The sequence below is a fragment of the Bubalus bubalis genome, chromosome 8 (assembly GCF_019923935.1).
Source record: "Bubalus bubalis isolate 160015118507 breed Murrah chromosome 8, NDDB_SH_1, whole genome shotgun sequence".
Lineage (NCBI taxonomy): Eukaryota > Metazoa > Chordata > Mammalia > Artiodactyla > Bovidae > Bubalus > Bubalus bubalis.
This window is the reverse complement of record NC_059164.1, coordinates 107,249,721-107,265,417: the sequence shown is the minus strand read 5'-3', so window position 1 is coordinate 107,265,417 and position 15,697 is coordinate 107,249,721. Positions and strand designations below refer to the sequence as shown.

The 15,697-nt window shown below is 50.7% G+C and overlaps 1 protein-coding gene and 1 long non-coding RNA gene across 2 annotated transcripts in view; one reads left to right on the top strand and one right to left on the bottom strand.

Annotated features, from left to right (window-relative positions):
* LOC123334844 overlaps positions 1-4,630 on the bottom strand; it is a 63,505-nt gene extending 58,875 nt beyond the window's left edge. Inside the window, exon 1 of the long non-coding RNA XR_006552997.2 lies at positions 4,183-4,630. This is a non-coding gene — a long non-coding RNA (uncharacterized LOC123334844). The remainder of the gene's footprint in view (positions 1-4,182) is intronic.
* Position 4,631: 1 nt separating this feature from the next.
* NOBOX (NOBOX oogenesis homeobox) lies at positions 4,632-11,511 on the top strand. Its single transcript, XM_006073341.4, has 8 exons — positions 4,632-4,770; positions 6,782-7,330; positions 7,716-7,822; positions 8,118-8,227; positions 8,706-8,779; positions 9,002-9,233; positions 9,704-10,005; positions 10,916-11,511. Exons 1-8 carry the CDS (start codon positions 4,734-4,736, stop codon positions 11,209-11,211), a joined length of 1,707 nt encoding a protein of 568 aa, XP_006073403.3. The 5' UTR covers positions 4,632-4,733; the 3' UTR covers positions 11,212-11,511.
* The last annotated feature ends 4,186 nt before the right edge of the window (positions 11,512-15,697 follow it).

The following is a 15,697-nucleotide window of genomic DNA, read 5'->3' as shown; positions in this document are numbered from 1 at the left end:
GCACATAAGCTCTGTCTGTCAGTTTCTTTGTGATAAAATGGGGCTAATGACAGAAACTTCCGGGGTTGTGGAAATTCAGGGAGCTGATATTTGTAGAGCAGGTAGAAGCGCCTGGTGTGAACAGATGTTTGTTAAGGCGTAAGAACTCAGCGGCTGGTGGAGAGTTCACAGAATTCTCCTCTGGTGAGCTTGGGTTAGGTGGTGTAATACATCATTGGGAACACGGCACAGTGGCAGGACGCAGGAAGCAGCAGTTCCTTCTGGCGCTGGAAAGCCAAGATAGGTTTCCCAGGAAAGAGAACACGCGGGTTGGGCTTTGAAGTGTAAGACTTTGCCAGAAGTAAAAGGGACTGGACAATGTTTCAGGCCTATAAACAATGTGTGGCCCTGAGGCATGAGAAGGCGAGGGCCTTCCAGGGCGAAGTTGAGAGGGTTAGAACCAGAGGAGACTCTGAGGAGACAGGAGTGGGGGTGTGGGTCGAGGCAGACGAAGAGAAGGAAGACACAGATGCAGCCTGAGGGAAGGTCGGGGCCAGGTTTTGAGGCGAGTTTGAATGCCAGGCTCTAGTGAGCACCCAGCTTTGCAATCCTGGAGAGGGGCAGAAGGGAGCAGAAAGGAGACTGTCTGCCTGTAAAACAGAGGTGCATAGGGAAGGGATTCGCATGGAAGGGAAAGCACTTTGCAAATTACAAAAACACAAGCCATGGTGATATATTATGAGTTGTCGTTGTTCAGTCACTAAGTCATGTCTGACTCTTTGCAACCCCATGGACTATAGCCTGCCAGGCTCTTCAGTCCATAGAATTTCCCAGGAAAAAATACTGGAGTGGGTTGCCATTCCCTTCTCCAGGGGACCTTTCCGACCCAGAGATCAAACCCACATCTCTTGCACTGGCAGGTGGTTTTTTTTGTTTTTGTTTTTTTTAACCATCTGTGCCACCTGGGAAGCCCCTTAGTATGAGCACAGCCTAGTTAAAAACGAGCAGCAGCAACCACACTGCTTAGACAGGCTCACTATTCTTGTTAGATGCAGAAAACCTTGAGAGTCTGGGGCACAGGGATTAGAAGTGATCAGGCGCATTCATGCCAGAACCTGTTTTCTCACTGCTGGGGCAGGTTCTGCTCTGAGCCAGGTGTTTCCAATGCCCATCACCAGCAACCTCCAAGCAAAGCAGCTCCGCAGAGACTCTAGCAGCCCCCAGTGTCTGCCCCAGTCGCGGCCACCCTCAGCTTTGTCGCAGTGAGCCCATGGCATTCATCTGATCATCCAGCCACGTGCCTTCTTCAGGCTCAGGACATCCTGCTCGCCTTTACCCTCCTCTGCCTTGGGCAGTGCTGTCCTCCTGGTTGCTTCCTGGGGCCCTGACCTCCCGTGTTTGCGGGGACTGTGAGCTCCTGACCCGGGGCCTGTTCACATTTCTGCCTTTCACAACCGCACCCTTGCCTCTGGTCCCAGGACTTCCAATGACCTGTTGCCCTGTACTCCAGGGGAGGCATGGAGGCCAAGAATGAATTCCCCCGTGTTTCTGCTTTGAAAACGTTTCTCAGTCAACCACCTTCTACTGGTTATTTTCTTCATTATAGAGGAGGAGGAAGGAAGGACAGATAATGCTTATTTCACGTGTTTAAACTAACTGTGGGAGAAGGAAATGGCAACCCACTCCAGTGTTCTTGCCTGGAGAATCCCAGGGACGGGGGAGCCCGGTGGGCTGCCGTCTATGGGGTCTCACCGAGTCGGACACGACTGAAGCGACTTAGCAGCAGCAGCAGCAAACTAACTGTATGGTTAACTCCATATAAACTAAAAAAAAAAAAAAAAAAAAATCAATTATATTCTTTAGTAGCATCAGGCCTCTTCCTTTTTGTTGTCATTCTATCGAGGAGGAGAAGAGGTTGGAATAAATGGCTCTTCCTAAAAGGGTACAGGAGGTGGTTTACAGTTTGGCTCTGAAAACTAAGGACAAGCCCCTTCCCTACCCCAAAAGGAAACCCTTCCCTCTAAACGAGGTTATGTACATGAACTGGCCTAAAGATCATGAAGATGGCTTATATCAAGACTTAGAAATAAATATTTCCAAGTACCCCAAAATAGAAATTTTTTGCCCTCCCAATAAAGAGCAGTACGCCTTCTCTGCCTTCTTCCCTTGAAGCTTCTCTGTGAAAGATGGAACTCTTCACAGCATATATTATAGAAACACTCCCTTCTCAACCAAACACATCAAGACACACTCCCAAGCCTTCTTAGACTAAATTCACTTACAGTAACTAAATCAAACATCCCTGTAAATTAACAAACAAAACCATACCATTTTTGAAAAGCCATAAAACAGCAAGGCAAGATTATTATTGAAGGAAAAATGGAAAGAAGAAGAAAAAAAAAAAAAAGAAAGGGAACTTCAATTTCCCAAATGTCATAGCCCAAGCCTAACAAATTCAATCATTTACGTATTTAGAAAATGCAAACATCTTCCTTCAATCTGTATTTTCACCTTTGGCCAAAGGATTATTAATAAAATCACAAACTCTTAAAAAAAAAAAAAAGAGAGAGAAAATGCCAGCATCTTCACTTCCTTAAGCCTCAGAGCAAACCCTTTTATACAATTAGACCTCATATTTTCCCAAGTTTTGTGCAAGGGTGGCAGCCAGTCTATGGGTAATTCAGTCTTTGCTCTTCTGACCTTCACCCAGGCAGAGGGTAACCAGAGAGAAAATACAACATAAATGATGGCAGGGAAGGATGATTTATTCTTAATTTAATGAGATAGGATAACCTAATATTAAGAGATTAATTCTGCACTACAGCAGACACCTCAGTAAAGGACAAAAGGTCCTTCCCCCACAAAGACCCCACATCACCCACTTTCCCCACTCCCATCCCCAGGATGGTTTCAGTTGACTTTGTTTTTGCAGATCTACCAAATGTCTCAAACTCTAATGTGAATAAGAATCACCTGAGAGGTTTGTTACACTTTCTAGATGCCTCTCTGGACCCACCAATTAAAATGTCTGGGAATGGGGCCTGAAAGCTCCATTTTAAACAAATTCCCAAAGAAATTCTGATCCAAGAGGTTTCAGCAAAGGCTCCTTGAAAAACACAAGGTCAAAAGAGACAATAAAATCGGGACACATGGGTGTGGGCAGCAGGCGAGCTGAGGCTTCAGAGAAAAGGACCAGACCTCGGAAGTCTCTCCGGGTCAGGGAGCTTGGTTTTTATCACACGGGCAGGCGGGAGCACCGCAGAGTTTCAGCAGGGCTCTGACACAGTAGCAATGCCTCTCCCTTAACCTTCAGCTCACAGATCTGTGATACCGGCTCCATGAAGGCCTTTCCTGACCCCACCCCCAATCCGAGTCCAGCAGAGCTTCCTGCTCCTCTGCGCATCCTTCTAACCCACCACTGACCTCCCTGTGGAATGGACACTGTTCCTTCTCTTGTGTCATTGTTCTAATCCCCTCTCCGCAGGCCTGGCAGACAGTGTCCTATAAATGTTTAATCAGGCAGACTACTGTATTCCATTTACGACCATGTCACCAAACGGTGACTTTTCACAAACAAAGCCACTTAGCTGCCCTCTCTTTCTTGCTCACGTGGCCCGGATTTCTAGCTGAAACTGGCCCCAACCTCTAAACCGCTTATTTACCTGAGGATAGTGCTCTTACTGGAGTCAGAATGAAACACCAGAGGGCCTGGAATTTTGATCATGTTATCACAAAATTAACTCGCTCATTTGTCTGTATTTTAGAACGGCCAGCCTTCCAAAGTTCACATGTATAGGTCAAGCACCTCAATTTAAGGTGCAGGAAAAAACATCCCAACAGGTGATTACAGCCTGAAAGCACGCGCTGTCCAGAGTCTTTTCAATCTTAAAAGCAAACACCTGGATTCGGTCCTGGACGCCCCCCCCACCCCCACCCCCACGCACCTGTTTCAATTTGGCCATCACCTCCCACTCAAGGGCAGATGGGAGGACGACGCCATGAGAATTTTAAATTCTTAAATTCTTTCATAAAGGCAAGAAACGTTCGGTGAAGGAAGAGTCACAAAGATCGCGTCTGTAGGATCTTTGTTCTGTGTCCTCCGCCCCATCTATTTTCGGCGAGTAAAAGTAGTCTCAAGCGGGTGAAAACTGAGACCAAAGCTTTGAGCAGCACGCATGGCCGCCCCGCGTTCTGCCCGCTTACCTGTGGCCTCCGGGGCTCCTGCAACTGTGTCCATCCGAGACGTGTAGACTTCGCCCTGTGGCCTGGCTTCTTCTAGCTCGGGGCTCTAGAGAACCTTTCAATCGGCACGGGGTCTTGGGGGCTTAGGCTTGGGGGAAGCTCAGTTGAGCAGTGGTTTGGGGCTCCCAGGATAAGTGACTCCCTAAGTCGCTTTCCCGGGTTCCCAAGGAAGGACTCCGTCTCCAAGGCGCAAGCCGCCACCGGAGCTCAGTGCCAAGGCCGGCCTTGGGAGATGGTGGGCGCTGGTGACCGCTGCAGACTCCCGGACGCGGGCCCTGGAGGCGGGCTGTCGCCCACGCCCCGCGTGCATCGCCCCCCGGCCTCAGGGAGCTGCCGCACCCGCCCCTCTCGGCCGCGGCGGGGGCGGGCAGCTGCGTGGCCCTCGGGTCTCGCGCCCTGCAGCTGCCCCGCGAGCCGCCCTCCCGGGCGGGCCTCGCGGACGCACACCTGCCTGCGCGCAAGGCTTCTTTAGGCGGCGGGCAGGCGGGCGGCCCCGTGCGGGAGTCCAGGCCATGGAGCCCACCCGGGAGCGCGGCCCGGAGTTGCGGGGTGAGTGCGCGGGAGCCTGGGGGGCCCAGCAGCCAGGCCTCTAGAGCTCGGGAGGGTCCGGGCTGGGAACTGAGGGGGACTCGAGGGGGTGTCGCGGGCCAGGGAGCCCTTCCCACAGCACCCTTCCGTTTTGGGGTTCTGATTTGTCTACACGCAGAGAAGGAAAGCAGGGTTGAGGCTCTGCTGTTCTAGGTTCCAAGACCCATCACCTTTTTTACCAGGGTCTATCACCCTGATTTGTTGTTCTTCAGTCACTCAGTCGTGTCCGACTCTTTGTGACCCCATGAACTGTAGTCCACCAGGCTCTTCTGCCCATGGAATTCTCCAGGGAAGGATACTCTAGGCAAAAGAGTGCCATGCCCTTGTCCAGTGTGTCTTCCTGACTGAGGGTTGGAACCGGGGCTCTTGCATTGGCAGGCGGATTCTTTACTGCTGAGCCACTTTAGGAAAGCTATCAAGGTAATCCATTGCCTTTAGTGACCACCTACTGTGTACCAGATTTGCTAGGCTCCAGTGCTCCAGAAGTACTGTAAAACCAGCGTGTCCCTTCTTCCACATTTCCCCATCCGGCCACTCGGCTTAGTTATGGAGTAGAAGCCTGCAAACCCTGGTCACCAGCTTGTACACTAGGGAACAATCTGGCAAAGCACCTTAGCCTGTGACCTACATCTTTCTTTACATGTTGTTACAAAGCTGTTCATTAAGCTAGTCAGTCTCATGCAACTTTCATTAAAAAAAAAAAACAAAACAGAAAAACTCGCTCTTGGAAACTTCCCTGATGGTCCAGAGGTTAAGATTCGGCACTTCCAATGCAGGGGGCCTGGGTAGACCCCTAGTGGAGGAACCAAGATACCACATGCTGTGGGGGCCAAAACAAAACACCAGTGAGCATCCACTGAAAAATATTAAAAAATTTTTTTAATAAAAATATTCTAGTTTTGTAAGAAATAACACAGCAGCTCCTTGACCTGAGAGAGTTCTGGAGGTTATGAATAAGCTGGGAGGGAAATGAGGGGCAGGTTGGTGACCCTCAGAAGGGCTCTGTCTAGTGAACAAGAGTCCCGCCCAAGCGCTGTGCATTTGGGCAAGTCACTGAACTCTGCCATCCGCGTTTCTTCATCTGTTAGAGGGAGAGATGCCTATGCCTTCCTCACAGGGATTAAATGCAGACCGGACTGATCTCTGAAAGGTGCTTAGCACCATGCCCAGGACCTGGTAAACTCCTGATGAATCAGTCATAGCTCAGAAAAGGACAGACAAGCTGAAGGCTGAGGGATGGGAACATACAGTGCCTGTCAGGTCACCCTTCCATACCTGTAAAAGGGGGGCTGGCCTAGGCTCCAGGCCCTTGGCTGAGGTCCCGCTTTGCAGGGAGGGGATGAGGGTGTGTATAGGGGTGAGGAGAGAGCCAGTTCTGTGGGAGATGAGGGTAGACATTCCTGTTAGCTCCCCTTTGATGTTCTTGTCTGGGCCCCTGGACACCACTCAGTCCTGCCGTGTTCCTGCTCAGCCCTGATGCTGTGTCCGGAGCAGGACCGGGATCCAGTCTGATCAGCTGCAGAGTCTCAATCTCAAACTCACAATCCAGGTGTCTAGGAGAAAACTGGGAACTCCCAGGGAGTAAGTTCCCCCCAAATTAGGATTGCTCCCCCACCATCTAGGTTCATGAGCTCAGACCCCTCATGGTGGCATCTGCGTGCTTTCGCTTTTCCAAGCTACGTATGTACGTATGTGTTAGCTCAGTCGTGTCCGACTCTTTGTTACCCCATGGATTGTAGCCTGCCAGGCTTCTCTGTCCATAGAATTCTCCAGGCAAGAAGGATTCCCTCATGTGATCCTCAGAGTAGCTGAGTTAGGAAGGTATGCCTGGAACTGTTACCGCGTTTGCTAAGTAGACAAGTGAAAGCTTAAGGTCAAACAGGATGCCAGTTGCAGACCAGGAAGCAGCGCGTCCTCCTGGGCCAGGCTCTTCCTTCTCCTGGGTTGAAGTCAGGGTGCTGGCTCTCCACAGGCCAGGGGGGTGGAGGCAAGTCCCCTGCTGCCAGGCTGGAGGAGAAGGAGGAAGCCCTGCAGAGGTCAGCCCCCCACACTCAGGACGCCCCAGGCAAGGACGTGCCTATTTCCTGCACCATCTACGGGGAGAAGCGGCCGTCAGAGGCCCCTGGGGAAGGGACTGAGCCTATGAAAGCCTGCCAGCGCCCCAGCCCAGGGGCTCTCCATGAAGACAGGAGCCTGGCCTCGCCTAGACCCCAGCCTCAGGGGCAAGGGCCTCCCTTCCCAGGGACAGAGGGCAGGCCGGGGAAGAGGCCCTACTCTCCAGCCGCCGGCGAGCAGAAGAAGCCTATGGATGTGGGTCCGGCCTCGACGGCATCTCCCAGCAGCGCTAACCCGGCTCGGGCCACGTACAACCAAGGGCCTTGTGGGTTAGGCCGGGGGTCCTGCCATGTGGCCAACCTCCTCAACACACTGGCCCAGAAGAACCAAAACCTGGACCAGGAGAAGAGGTCCCCGGAAGTGACCTGCCAGGTCCGGAAGAAGACACGCACCCTGTACCGCTCAGGTAAGTCCCTGAGGTGGGAGGAAACCCGAGGGACCTGGTGTCAATCTCGGGGAACATGGCCCCAGGAGACAGGAGTGCAGTTAGCTTATGTATCACCTTGGCTGGAACGTCTCTTGACCTCTGCAAGGCCATGACTTCTGACCCTAAGAGGGAAAGTTTGCGTTTTCTTATCGGAACATGGAAGAAACAGGAAAGTAACCCACTACACAGCTCCCTGCCACAAAGCCTGAGCCAGACGAGGCCCCAGCCCACTGGGGGAACTTAGCCACCAGGCTGTGGGAGGCCCTTGGATTGGGGACATTGGTCCCGCCTGGAAGGCATGTGTTTCTCCTCTGCTTCCTCATCACTGGTGTTCATCCTCAAAGCCAGTGTTTTCTTCTTCCAGACCAGCTGGAGGAGCTAGAAAGGCTCTTCCAAGATGACCACTATCCAGACAGCGATAAGCGCCGGGAGATTGCCCAGACGGTGGGGGTCACCCCCCAGCGCATCATGGTAAAGGGTGCTGACTCCCCCGGTCTAGAGGTGGAGGGGAGCCTATGTGCTGGGACTCTGGGGGAGCTTAGCAAGTACTCAGCAGCTCCCCAACAGGGGCTGGAATGAGGCCTCAGCCAGGGCTGTGTTCTTGCCTGTTTCCACCCAGCCTTGGCCTTAGATGACGCAGGGTGGTGACTCAGACCCCATCTAGGTGAACCCTTCATACCAGTCTGAGTGGTGCAGGGACCTCCTCAGTCACAGCCTCAGGCTCTGCCCTGTTCCTCAAGCTCTTCAGCTGTCTCTTCCCCTACAGGTGTGGTTCCAGAATCGCCGGGCCAAGTGGCGAAAAATGAATGGGAAGGAGAGTAAGGACGCACCTGCCGGTCTCGCCCTTACCCCAGCCCTCGCCAGCAACCAATGCAGGTAAGACTTTCTCCTCTTCCTGGCCCCTCCCCGTGGGCAGGACGTGGGGTCTAAGCTGGGATCCTGGGGTCTAGAAGGGGGAAGGTGCTGGAAGGCTGGGCACATGATGGGGCATGTGTGTGTGAGTTGCTTAGCCAAGTTCACCTCTCTGCAACCGCACAGACTGTAACCTACCAGGCTCCTCTGTCCGTGGGATGTCCCAGGCAAGAATACTGGAATGGGAGGCCATTCCCTTCTCATGGGCTCTTCCTGACCCAGGGATCGAACCTGGGTCTCCCACATCTCAGGAGGCTTCTTTATGGTCTGAGCCAGAGTTGTTGGCTGATATTTAGAGGGATTTGGACCTGGTGGGATTGGGACTTGCCAGTGCCTTGTAGGGAGACAGAGCTTGAATGTGTGGGTCCCTTTCCCTACATGGAAGCCCCGGTCATAGACCAGGGACCCCTTGACCTGCAGTCTCTGATCTATCTGCCTCCAGCTCTGTGGCCGAGCTGCCACCTACCGAGTCCACGATCCTGGAGCCTGGGACCCTCCCTCAGGATTCCCTTCCAGGTGAGCCAACCCCCTTCTGAGGGTTGTCTGGGGAAGACAGCAAAGTCAAAGGGCTCTTTCTTGGAAGACCTGGGAGTGGCCAGAGCTCTCCATGGTTTTGTTCAGTGGAGGCCCTTCGGGGAGCCCAAGCCTCTTGCACTCTAACCCCCTCCAGCACTGCCAGGGCTGCGTCCCCTCCCTGTTTTCTTACTCTCACAACCCCCCGTGGACTTCTGTTCCCAGAGCCGTCCATGCTGCTGACATCTGACCAGACTCTGGGCCCAAACCTGCAGAATGAGGGCCCCCAGAGAAGGCCTGTGACACCCCCACTCTTCAGCCCCCCACCTGTCCGAAGAGCCAACCTTCCCTTTCCCCTTGGCCCTGTGCACGCCCCCCAGCTGATGCCACTGCTGCTGGACACCCTGGGCAGCGACAGCAGCCACAAGGATGGCCCTTGTGGGTTGTGGGGAACAAGGTACTTGTCTACCACTTCACGGGGGGCCATACTGATCTATCCTGGGGGAGGCACAGAAGGAGGAAAGATGGATGGAGCTTGGGAGGGGAGAGGGTAACTGAGAGATGGGGTTTCCCTGCCCCCCAGACAAGAATACTGGAGTGGGTTGCAGTTCCATCCTCCAGGGGATCTTCCCAACCCAGGGATCGAACCTGGGTCTCCTGCATTGCAGAAGGAATCTACCATCTGAGCCACCATGGAAGCCCCGAGAGAAGCAAGGAGTTAGTAAATGTAGTGAGGGTTAAAGGGTGAGGGGATGGGGAGGGAAAGGATCAGGACATCACAGCTGTAGAGGAGAAGAGGGTGAGAAGCTGGAGCAGGAAGAGGAGGAGGCAGCAGGCCTGGGGATTGTGGAGAGGCAGGTGGTGGGGGAAGGGCATGGTAGGAATGAAACCATTGGAGCCTCAGGAAGTTCTTCTCTGTCCCCACAGCATCACTCTACCCCCTGCCTGCTCATACTTAGAGGATCTGGAACCCCAGGAGTACCAATCCAGCAGCAGCCAGCCAGGACCGTTCCCCTTCTCCCAGGCACCACAGACCCAGTTCTTCCAACACCCGCAGCCCCAGTTTCCATACCTGCACCCCTTCCCCTTGCCCAGCTCGCTGACTCCGCCGCTGCCCGAAGACCCTCTCTTTGCCTTGTCCTGTGGCCCCAGCGGGGGCTCATCCCAGGGCTATTTCCCAGGCCCTCCATCAGGGCCCATCCTGCTGCAGCCACCGGCCGGGAACGTGGGTGAGTCGGGGCTGGAAGAGAAGACCCCCCGCCCCAGTGTTTGAGGAGGGTGAGAGGGGAGATAGCCCCAAGATGGGCTATCTTGGTGAAACTCTTCATCCTCCAGTTTCCTGGAGGTTTCAGAGCAGAGTAAGAGAGAGCTTTGGGTGTGTGTTAGTTGCTTAGTCGGGTCCGACTCTTTGCAACCCCAGAGACTGTAGCCCACCAGGCCCCTCCATCCATGGGATTGTCCAGGCAAGAACACTGGAGTGGGTTACCATTTCCATCTCCAAAAGGAACTATAGAAAGAAAGAAAGTGAAGTCGCTCAGTCGTGTCCAACTCTTTGCAACCCCATAGACTGTAGCCTACCAGGCTCCTCCATCCATGGAATTGTCCAGGCAAGAGTACTGGAGTGGGTTGCCATTTCCTTCTCCGAGAGAGAGAGCTTTGGAGGGAGGCAAAGCCAAGCATGGAGTCCAGCTCAGTCGTCACTAGTTCTGAGCTTCCTGGATTCTGAAGTGGGAATACTATTCCCATCTGAGGGCTTGGTGAAGACTAGGAATGACGGGCGTGAAACACTCGGTGCAGAGTAGATGGCAGCTAAAGGGAGTGTCCAAGGGGCCACCTGGACCCCGGATATCCTAGAGTCACCGCCCTAGGAGACTCAGAAGAAGAAGAGGGAGAAAGACTCTGGTTCCCGCGCTCCTTCCACATGTGTGAGGGGGCCCTGGCCCGACACGCAGTGCGCTCTGGGTCGCTGTGCCCCAACCCCAGGCCCTCGAGACATGGGGGGCGGGTGCCTGGTCCTGAGGGGAGACCCACTCTGGGGTCCTGACCCGTGTCTGTGGAGCAGGGAGGGGCTCTGTCATGGAGACCGCGCTGGAGCCCCTTCATGCCCTGCACTTTGTGCTGTGTGCTTTGGCCCCACAGGTACGGTGCCTTGGGCCGACCCCTGCCTGCCAGACTTGCCGTTCCCCAGTGCCTTCTGCCCGCAGGCTCTGGGGGGCCCCCCGGGAGGGGACGGCTGCTTCCTGGACCTGTTTGCTGCCCCCTACGCGCAGGCTTCAAGTAGGCCGCCTTCCCCAAGCCTCACCCAGATGCCCGAGAGCGCCCCGCCTGCAGCGGGAAAAGCCCCGCTCAGCCAGGCCCAGGAGGAACCACCGGCTGCCCCAGGGGAGCGGCCCCCGGCCCCCGAGGAAGAAGACAAGAGTGGCCATGGCCCCTAGTTGTGGAGCTGAAGAACCAAGAGGCCGTCCTGCCGGAGATGGCTGGAGCACCCCGAGGAGACGGGGCTCGAAGTTGAAGGAGAGACTGGACTCCAGGGCTCATTTTGCCAAATGCTGACTTGAGAAGGAGGAGGCCTGGACCACCCGTCCTTCCCCCACACCTCCGGATGGTGGTCCTGGAGAAATGGAGTAGGGCTGTGTTGCCTCTGACGGTTGTGTCCATTTATGTTATTTGCTCTCCTTGCTCCACAGCCGCTCCAGTGGCCACCATAAGCAGTAAACTGCCTCCTCTTGGGTTTCTCTCTCTGTAGTGACGTGTCTCCCTTCTCACGCTAGTGAAGACCCCCATGTCCTTCACTGCCACCCACTCAGCTGGGCAGCTGTGTACTGTGCGGCTCAGGAGGGACTGACCCTCTGGGGCAGGATTGTGTGGAGCCTGGCATCCTTCTGGGCCCCATCTCTCCTGCTGGGCAATGAATGGGGCCTCCTGGGCCTTGTCTTGAGTCCTATCTTTAAACCATATTCTCATCTCAAACCCAGAAGTGAGCCTGAACAAACCTGAGCCTGGGACTTTTTCTGGAATTTGGGCCCTGCAGGGATGGGAGCTCTCAGCCTGTAAAGAATCTGCCTGCAAGGCAGGAGACCGGGGTTCGATCCCTGGGTAGGGAAGATTCCCCCTAGAGAAGGGAATGGCAACCCACTCCAGTATTCTTGCCTGGAGAATCCCATGGACAGAGGAGCCTGGCGGGCTAGAGTTCATGGGGTCGCAAAGAGTCAGACATGACTGACGCAACTAACACTTAACTAGGGATAGGATGATGAGAGAAGCTCAAGGCTATTTAGGCCAAGTCTCTAGAATTGTGAACCATGATTTATTTTCCCAAAGCTCTTCTTTTTCTGGGTCAAGAAGGGATTGGGTAGGAATGAGGGGTGGGAAGACCAAGAATAGGATGCTCTTTTATATATATATAAATTTATGTATATATATTTAGTACCCACATCTGATGACCCTGCAGGCTTCCCTAGTGGCTCAGACAATAAAGAATCTGCCTGCAATGCAGGAGATGCAGGTTCGATCCCTGGGTCAGAAAGATCCCCTGGAGAAGGGAATGGCAACCCATTCTAGTGTTCTTGCCTGGAGATTTCCATGGACAGAGGAGCCTGGTGGGCTACAGTCTATGGAGTTGCAAAGAGTTGGACACAACTGAGCAACGAACACCCACACTTCTGATGACCTTGCAGTGTCCAAAAAACTAGAATTTCAGGGCTATTGACTCAAACCACCATGCACTTGAGTGTACATGGGGTATCATTCTGGACCTCTAATGCTATGATTATTGGAAAACACAATTTTTTTCAAAAACATGTATTATATCCATCATACTAGTTCTAGGGTCATGGCCCATAAGAACTGAAAAGGGAAAGTATTGAGAAATGGAGAGGAATCACCTTAGCTACACAAACACATGTCTGGGTATCTGTGTAGGGTTTTAAAGAAATTCCATGGACAGAGGACCCTGGAAGCTATAGTCCACTTGGTTACAAGCAAGACACGACTTGGCAACTAAACAATTATGATGTAACTGGGTCTTTTAAAATATACCTCTCTCTTTTGCTTTCACATTTGTCTCATGACACCCATGAAATGAGCAGGCTAAAAACAGTGTAAGGGGAAAAAATTATTCTACATAAGGGGTAGAAGACAGTAACTGTTCAATTTCATGCTATTTTTCCTCTCTTGCCATCAGTTATCACAAGATACTGCTGCTTTCAAAGCCTGCAAAGAGGCTGGACATTTTCTCGTCCAGATCTTTACTGATTTAGGCTCCTGCTGCTCAGATGATTAAGCGCTTCCCTGGTGCCTCAGTGGTAAAGAACCTGCATGGCAATGCAGGAGATACAGGTTCCCTTCCTGGGTCTGGAAGATCCCCTGAAGAAGGAAATGGCAACCTACTCCAGTATTCTTGCCTGGGAAATCCCATGGACAGAGGAACCCGGTGGACTATGGTCCACAGCTCATGAAAGAGTTGGGCACAACTTAGTGACTAAATGATGACAACAACTTAGATAAGTAATGCCCTGTACTTTTAGCAAACAGTAGATATCTAAAGCCAAGAACTGGAGGGTGATGGGCTCTAAGATTCGTTCTTATACACTAAGTCTTAGGCAATCTAATAGTATAGTGAAAACAGAATGTGTGAATTGAGGATGAATGAAAGATCAAACCAAGGGAAAACGGTGAAAACATTTTAGAAGCACAGAATCCTCAGCTGACAAGTCCAACCAGCTGGCAGATGCAGGAATGAGCTCTACACCACCACTGATGGAGCATCATTAATTCTTAACTTTCCAGTGGGGGTGCAGGGTTGAGGGGGAGCTAACTCCTTTACATAAGAGCCTATAGAGTTTTGAAAGCTTTAGTTGTAATGAAGTTCGTTCTTCTAGGAGGAAGTCAATATTGTTTAACTGAATTTGAATTTTGCTTTGCATTGTGCTACGAAGAATAAACCTAGTTTCACAGGGTCTGAGGACTGTGTGGCATTCCTCAGAGCCCTGGCCTCAAGTGGCCTGGTCTCACTCTCACCACCTTAAATGCCTCTTTTCAAGAGAATATGAGCTTGCACATGCTCCTTATAAAAGTGGTGCCCATGGAACAGGATAAAAAAATCCAGAAATAAATTCATGTATGACAAAGGGGGTGAGGATATACAATGGAGAAGACAGTCTCTTCAATAAGTGGCTCCTGTAAAACTGGACAGCTACATTAAAAAGAATGACATTAAAACATTCTCTAACAACATACACAAAAATAAAATGGATTAAAGACCTAAATGTAAGGCTGCTGCTAAGTCACTTCAGTCGTGTCCAGTTCTGTGCGACCCCATAGACGGCAGCCCACCAGGCTCCCCCGTCCCTAGGATTCTCCAGGCAAGAACACTGGAGTGGGTTGCCATTTCCTTCTCCAACGCATGAAAATGAAAAGTGAAAGGGAAGTCGCTCAGTCGTGTCCGACCCTCAGCAGACATTATAAAACTCTTAGAGGGAAACAGGCAGAACACTCTAATATAAATCACAGCAATATTTTTTGAATCCACCTTCTAGAGTAATGAAAATGAAAACAATAAACAAATGGAACCTAATTAAACTCAAAAACTTTTGCACAGAAACACAAACCATAAATAAAATGAAAAAAAAAAAAAACAAAAAACAAACCCACAGAATGGGAGAAAATATTTGCAAATGAAGCCACTGACAAGGGATTAATCTCCAAAATATACAAACAACTCATGCAGTTGAATATATATCTAAAAAAAAAAAAAACCCAATTAGAAAATGAGAAGAAAATCTAAATAGACAGTTTTCCAAAAAACACATACAGATGGCCAACAGGTATAAGAAAAGATGGTCAACACTGTTAACTGTTAGAGAAATGCAAATTGAAACCACAATGAGATGTCACTCACACCAGCCAGAATGTCTATCATCGAAAAATCCACGAACACAATAAATGTGGAGAGGGTGTGGCGACAAGGGAACTCTCCTATACTGTTTGGTGAGAATGTAAATTGGCACAGCCACTATGGAGAGCAGTATGGAGGTTCCTGAAAAACTAAAGCTAGAACTACCATATGATCCAGGATTCTCAGTCCTGGGCACATATCCAGAGAAAACCACACCCCAGTAATCATTGTAGCTGTTTACAATAGCCAAGATGTGGAAGCAACCTAAATGTCCACTATTGAGCTTGTTAAGGTAGTTTGGAGTCCTTACATAAAGTAGCCATATATTTGCAATTTGGTTCTCTCTGTTCAGTATGTTTTATGAGTTTTATAATCAAGCCATTTATTATTAGTAAACAAGATACAAATAAATATGGAGCATTTTGACCTAACTCTTTGAAAATATTAATAAGCATTTTTTTCTTTTTTTGAGTACAGAATTAAACTAGCTAAAATCTTCCTTAACTCTTGTTACTATCCAGGGCTATCCTTTGCCATATCTAGGATTTTGGTAGAAAAATCTTTGCTGTATCAATCACTAAAATAAAAAAAAATTCTCTTTATAGTACCCTAATAATTTAACATTCTTGGAAACCTAACAACATTAATTAGTTTCGCAAAAGTCATTCATAAGGAACACCTATTGTCTTTTATGATTATTTTTAATCTAAATGTTCACAAACCATCTTTCAATAATCTCTTCTAGCAATTTATGAAAATATTGCATTAAATTAATTCTCCTTTAGTTTCTACAACTAATCTCTTTGAAAATTAGGGTGACTGCTTCTATTAAATTTTAGGCATCCTCTCCTGTTCTGCTCTGGAAGAAATAGAGAATTGTTTAAATCAGCTATAAGCATCCTGTTTGGGTTTTAAGACAATCTTGTCCTTTTCATTTCTAGAATGTTATCCTTTCTGGAGAAGCCCGGCTAAAGTGAGAGTCATTTGTTTTTGCTTTCTCTGAATTCCATGTTTACCTTATAATG

Coding starts and splice junctions, on each gene's coding strand:
- NOBOX (XM_006073341.4), top strand. CDS start 4,734: ATGGAGCCCACCCGGGAGCGCGGCCCGGAGTTGCGGG. Junction 8,228..8,705: donor CTCGCCAGCAACCAATGCAG/GTAAGACTTTCT, acceptor ATCTGCCTCCAG/CTCTGTGGCCGAGCTGCCAC. Junction 8,780..9,001: donor CCCTCAGGATTCCCTTCCAG/GTGAGCCAACCC, acceptor TTCTGTTCCCAG/AGCCGTCCATGCTGCTGACA.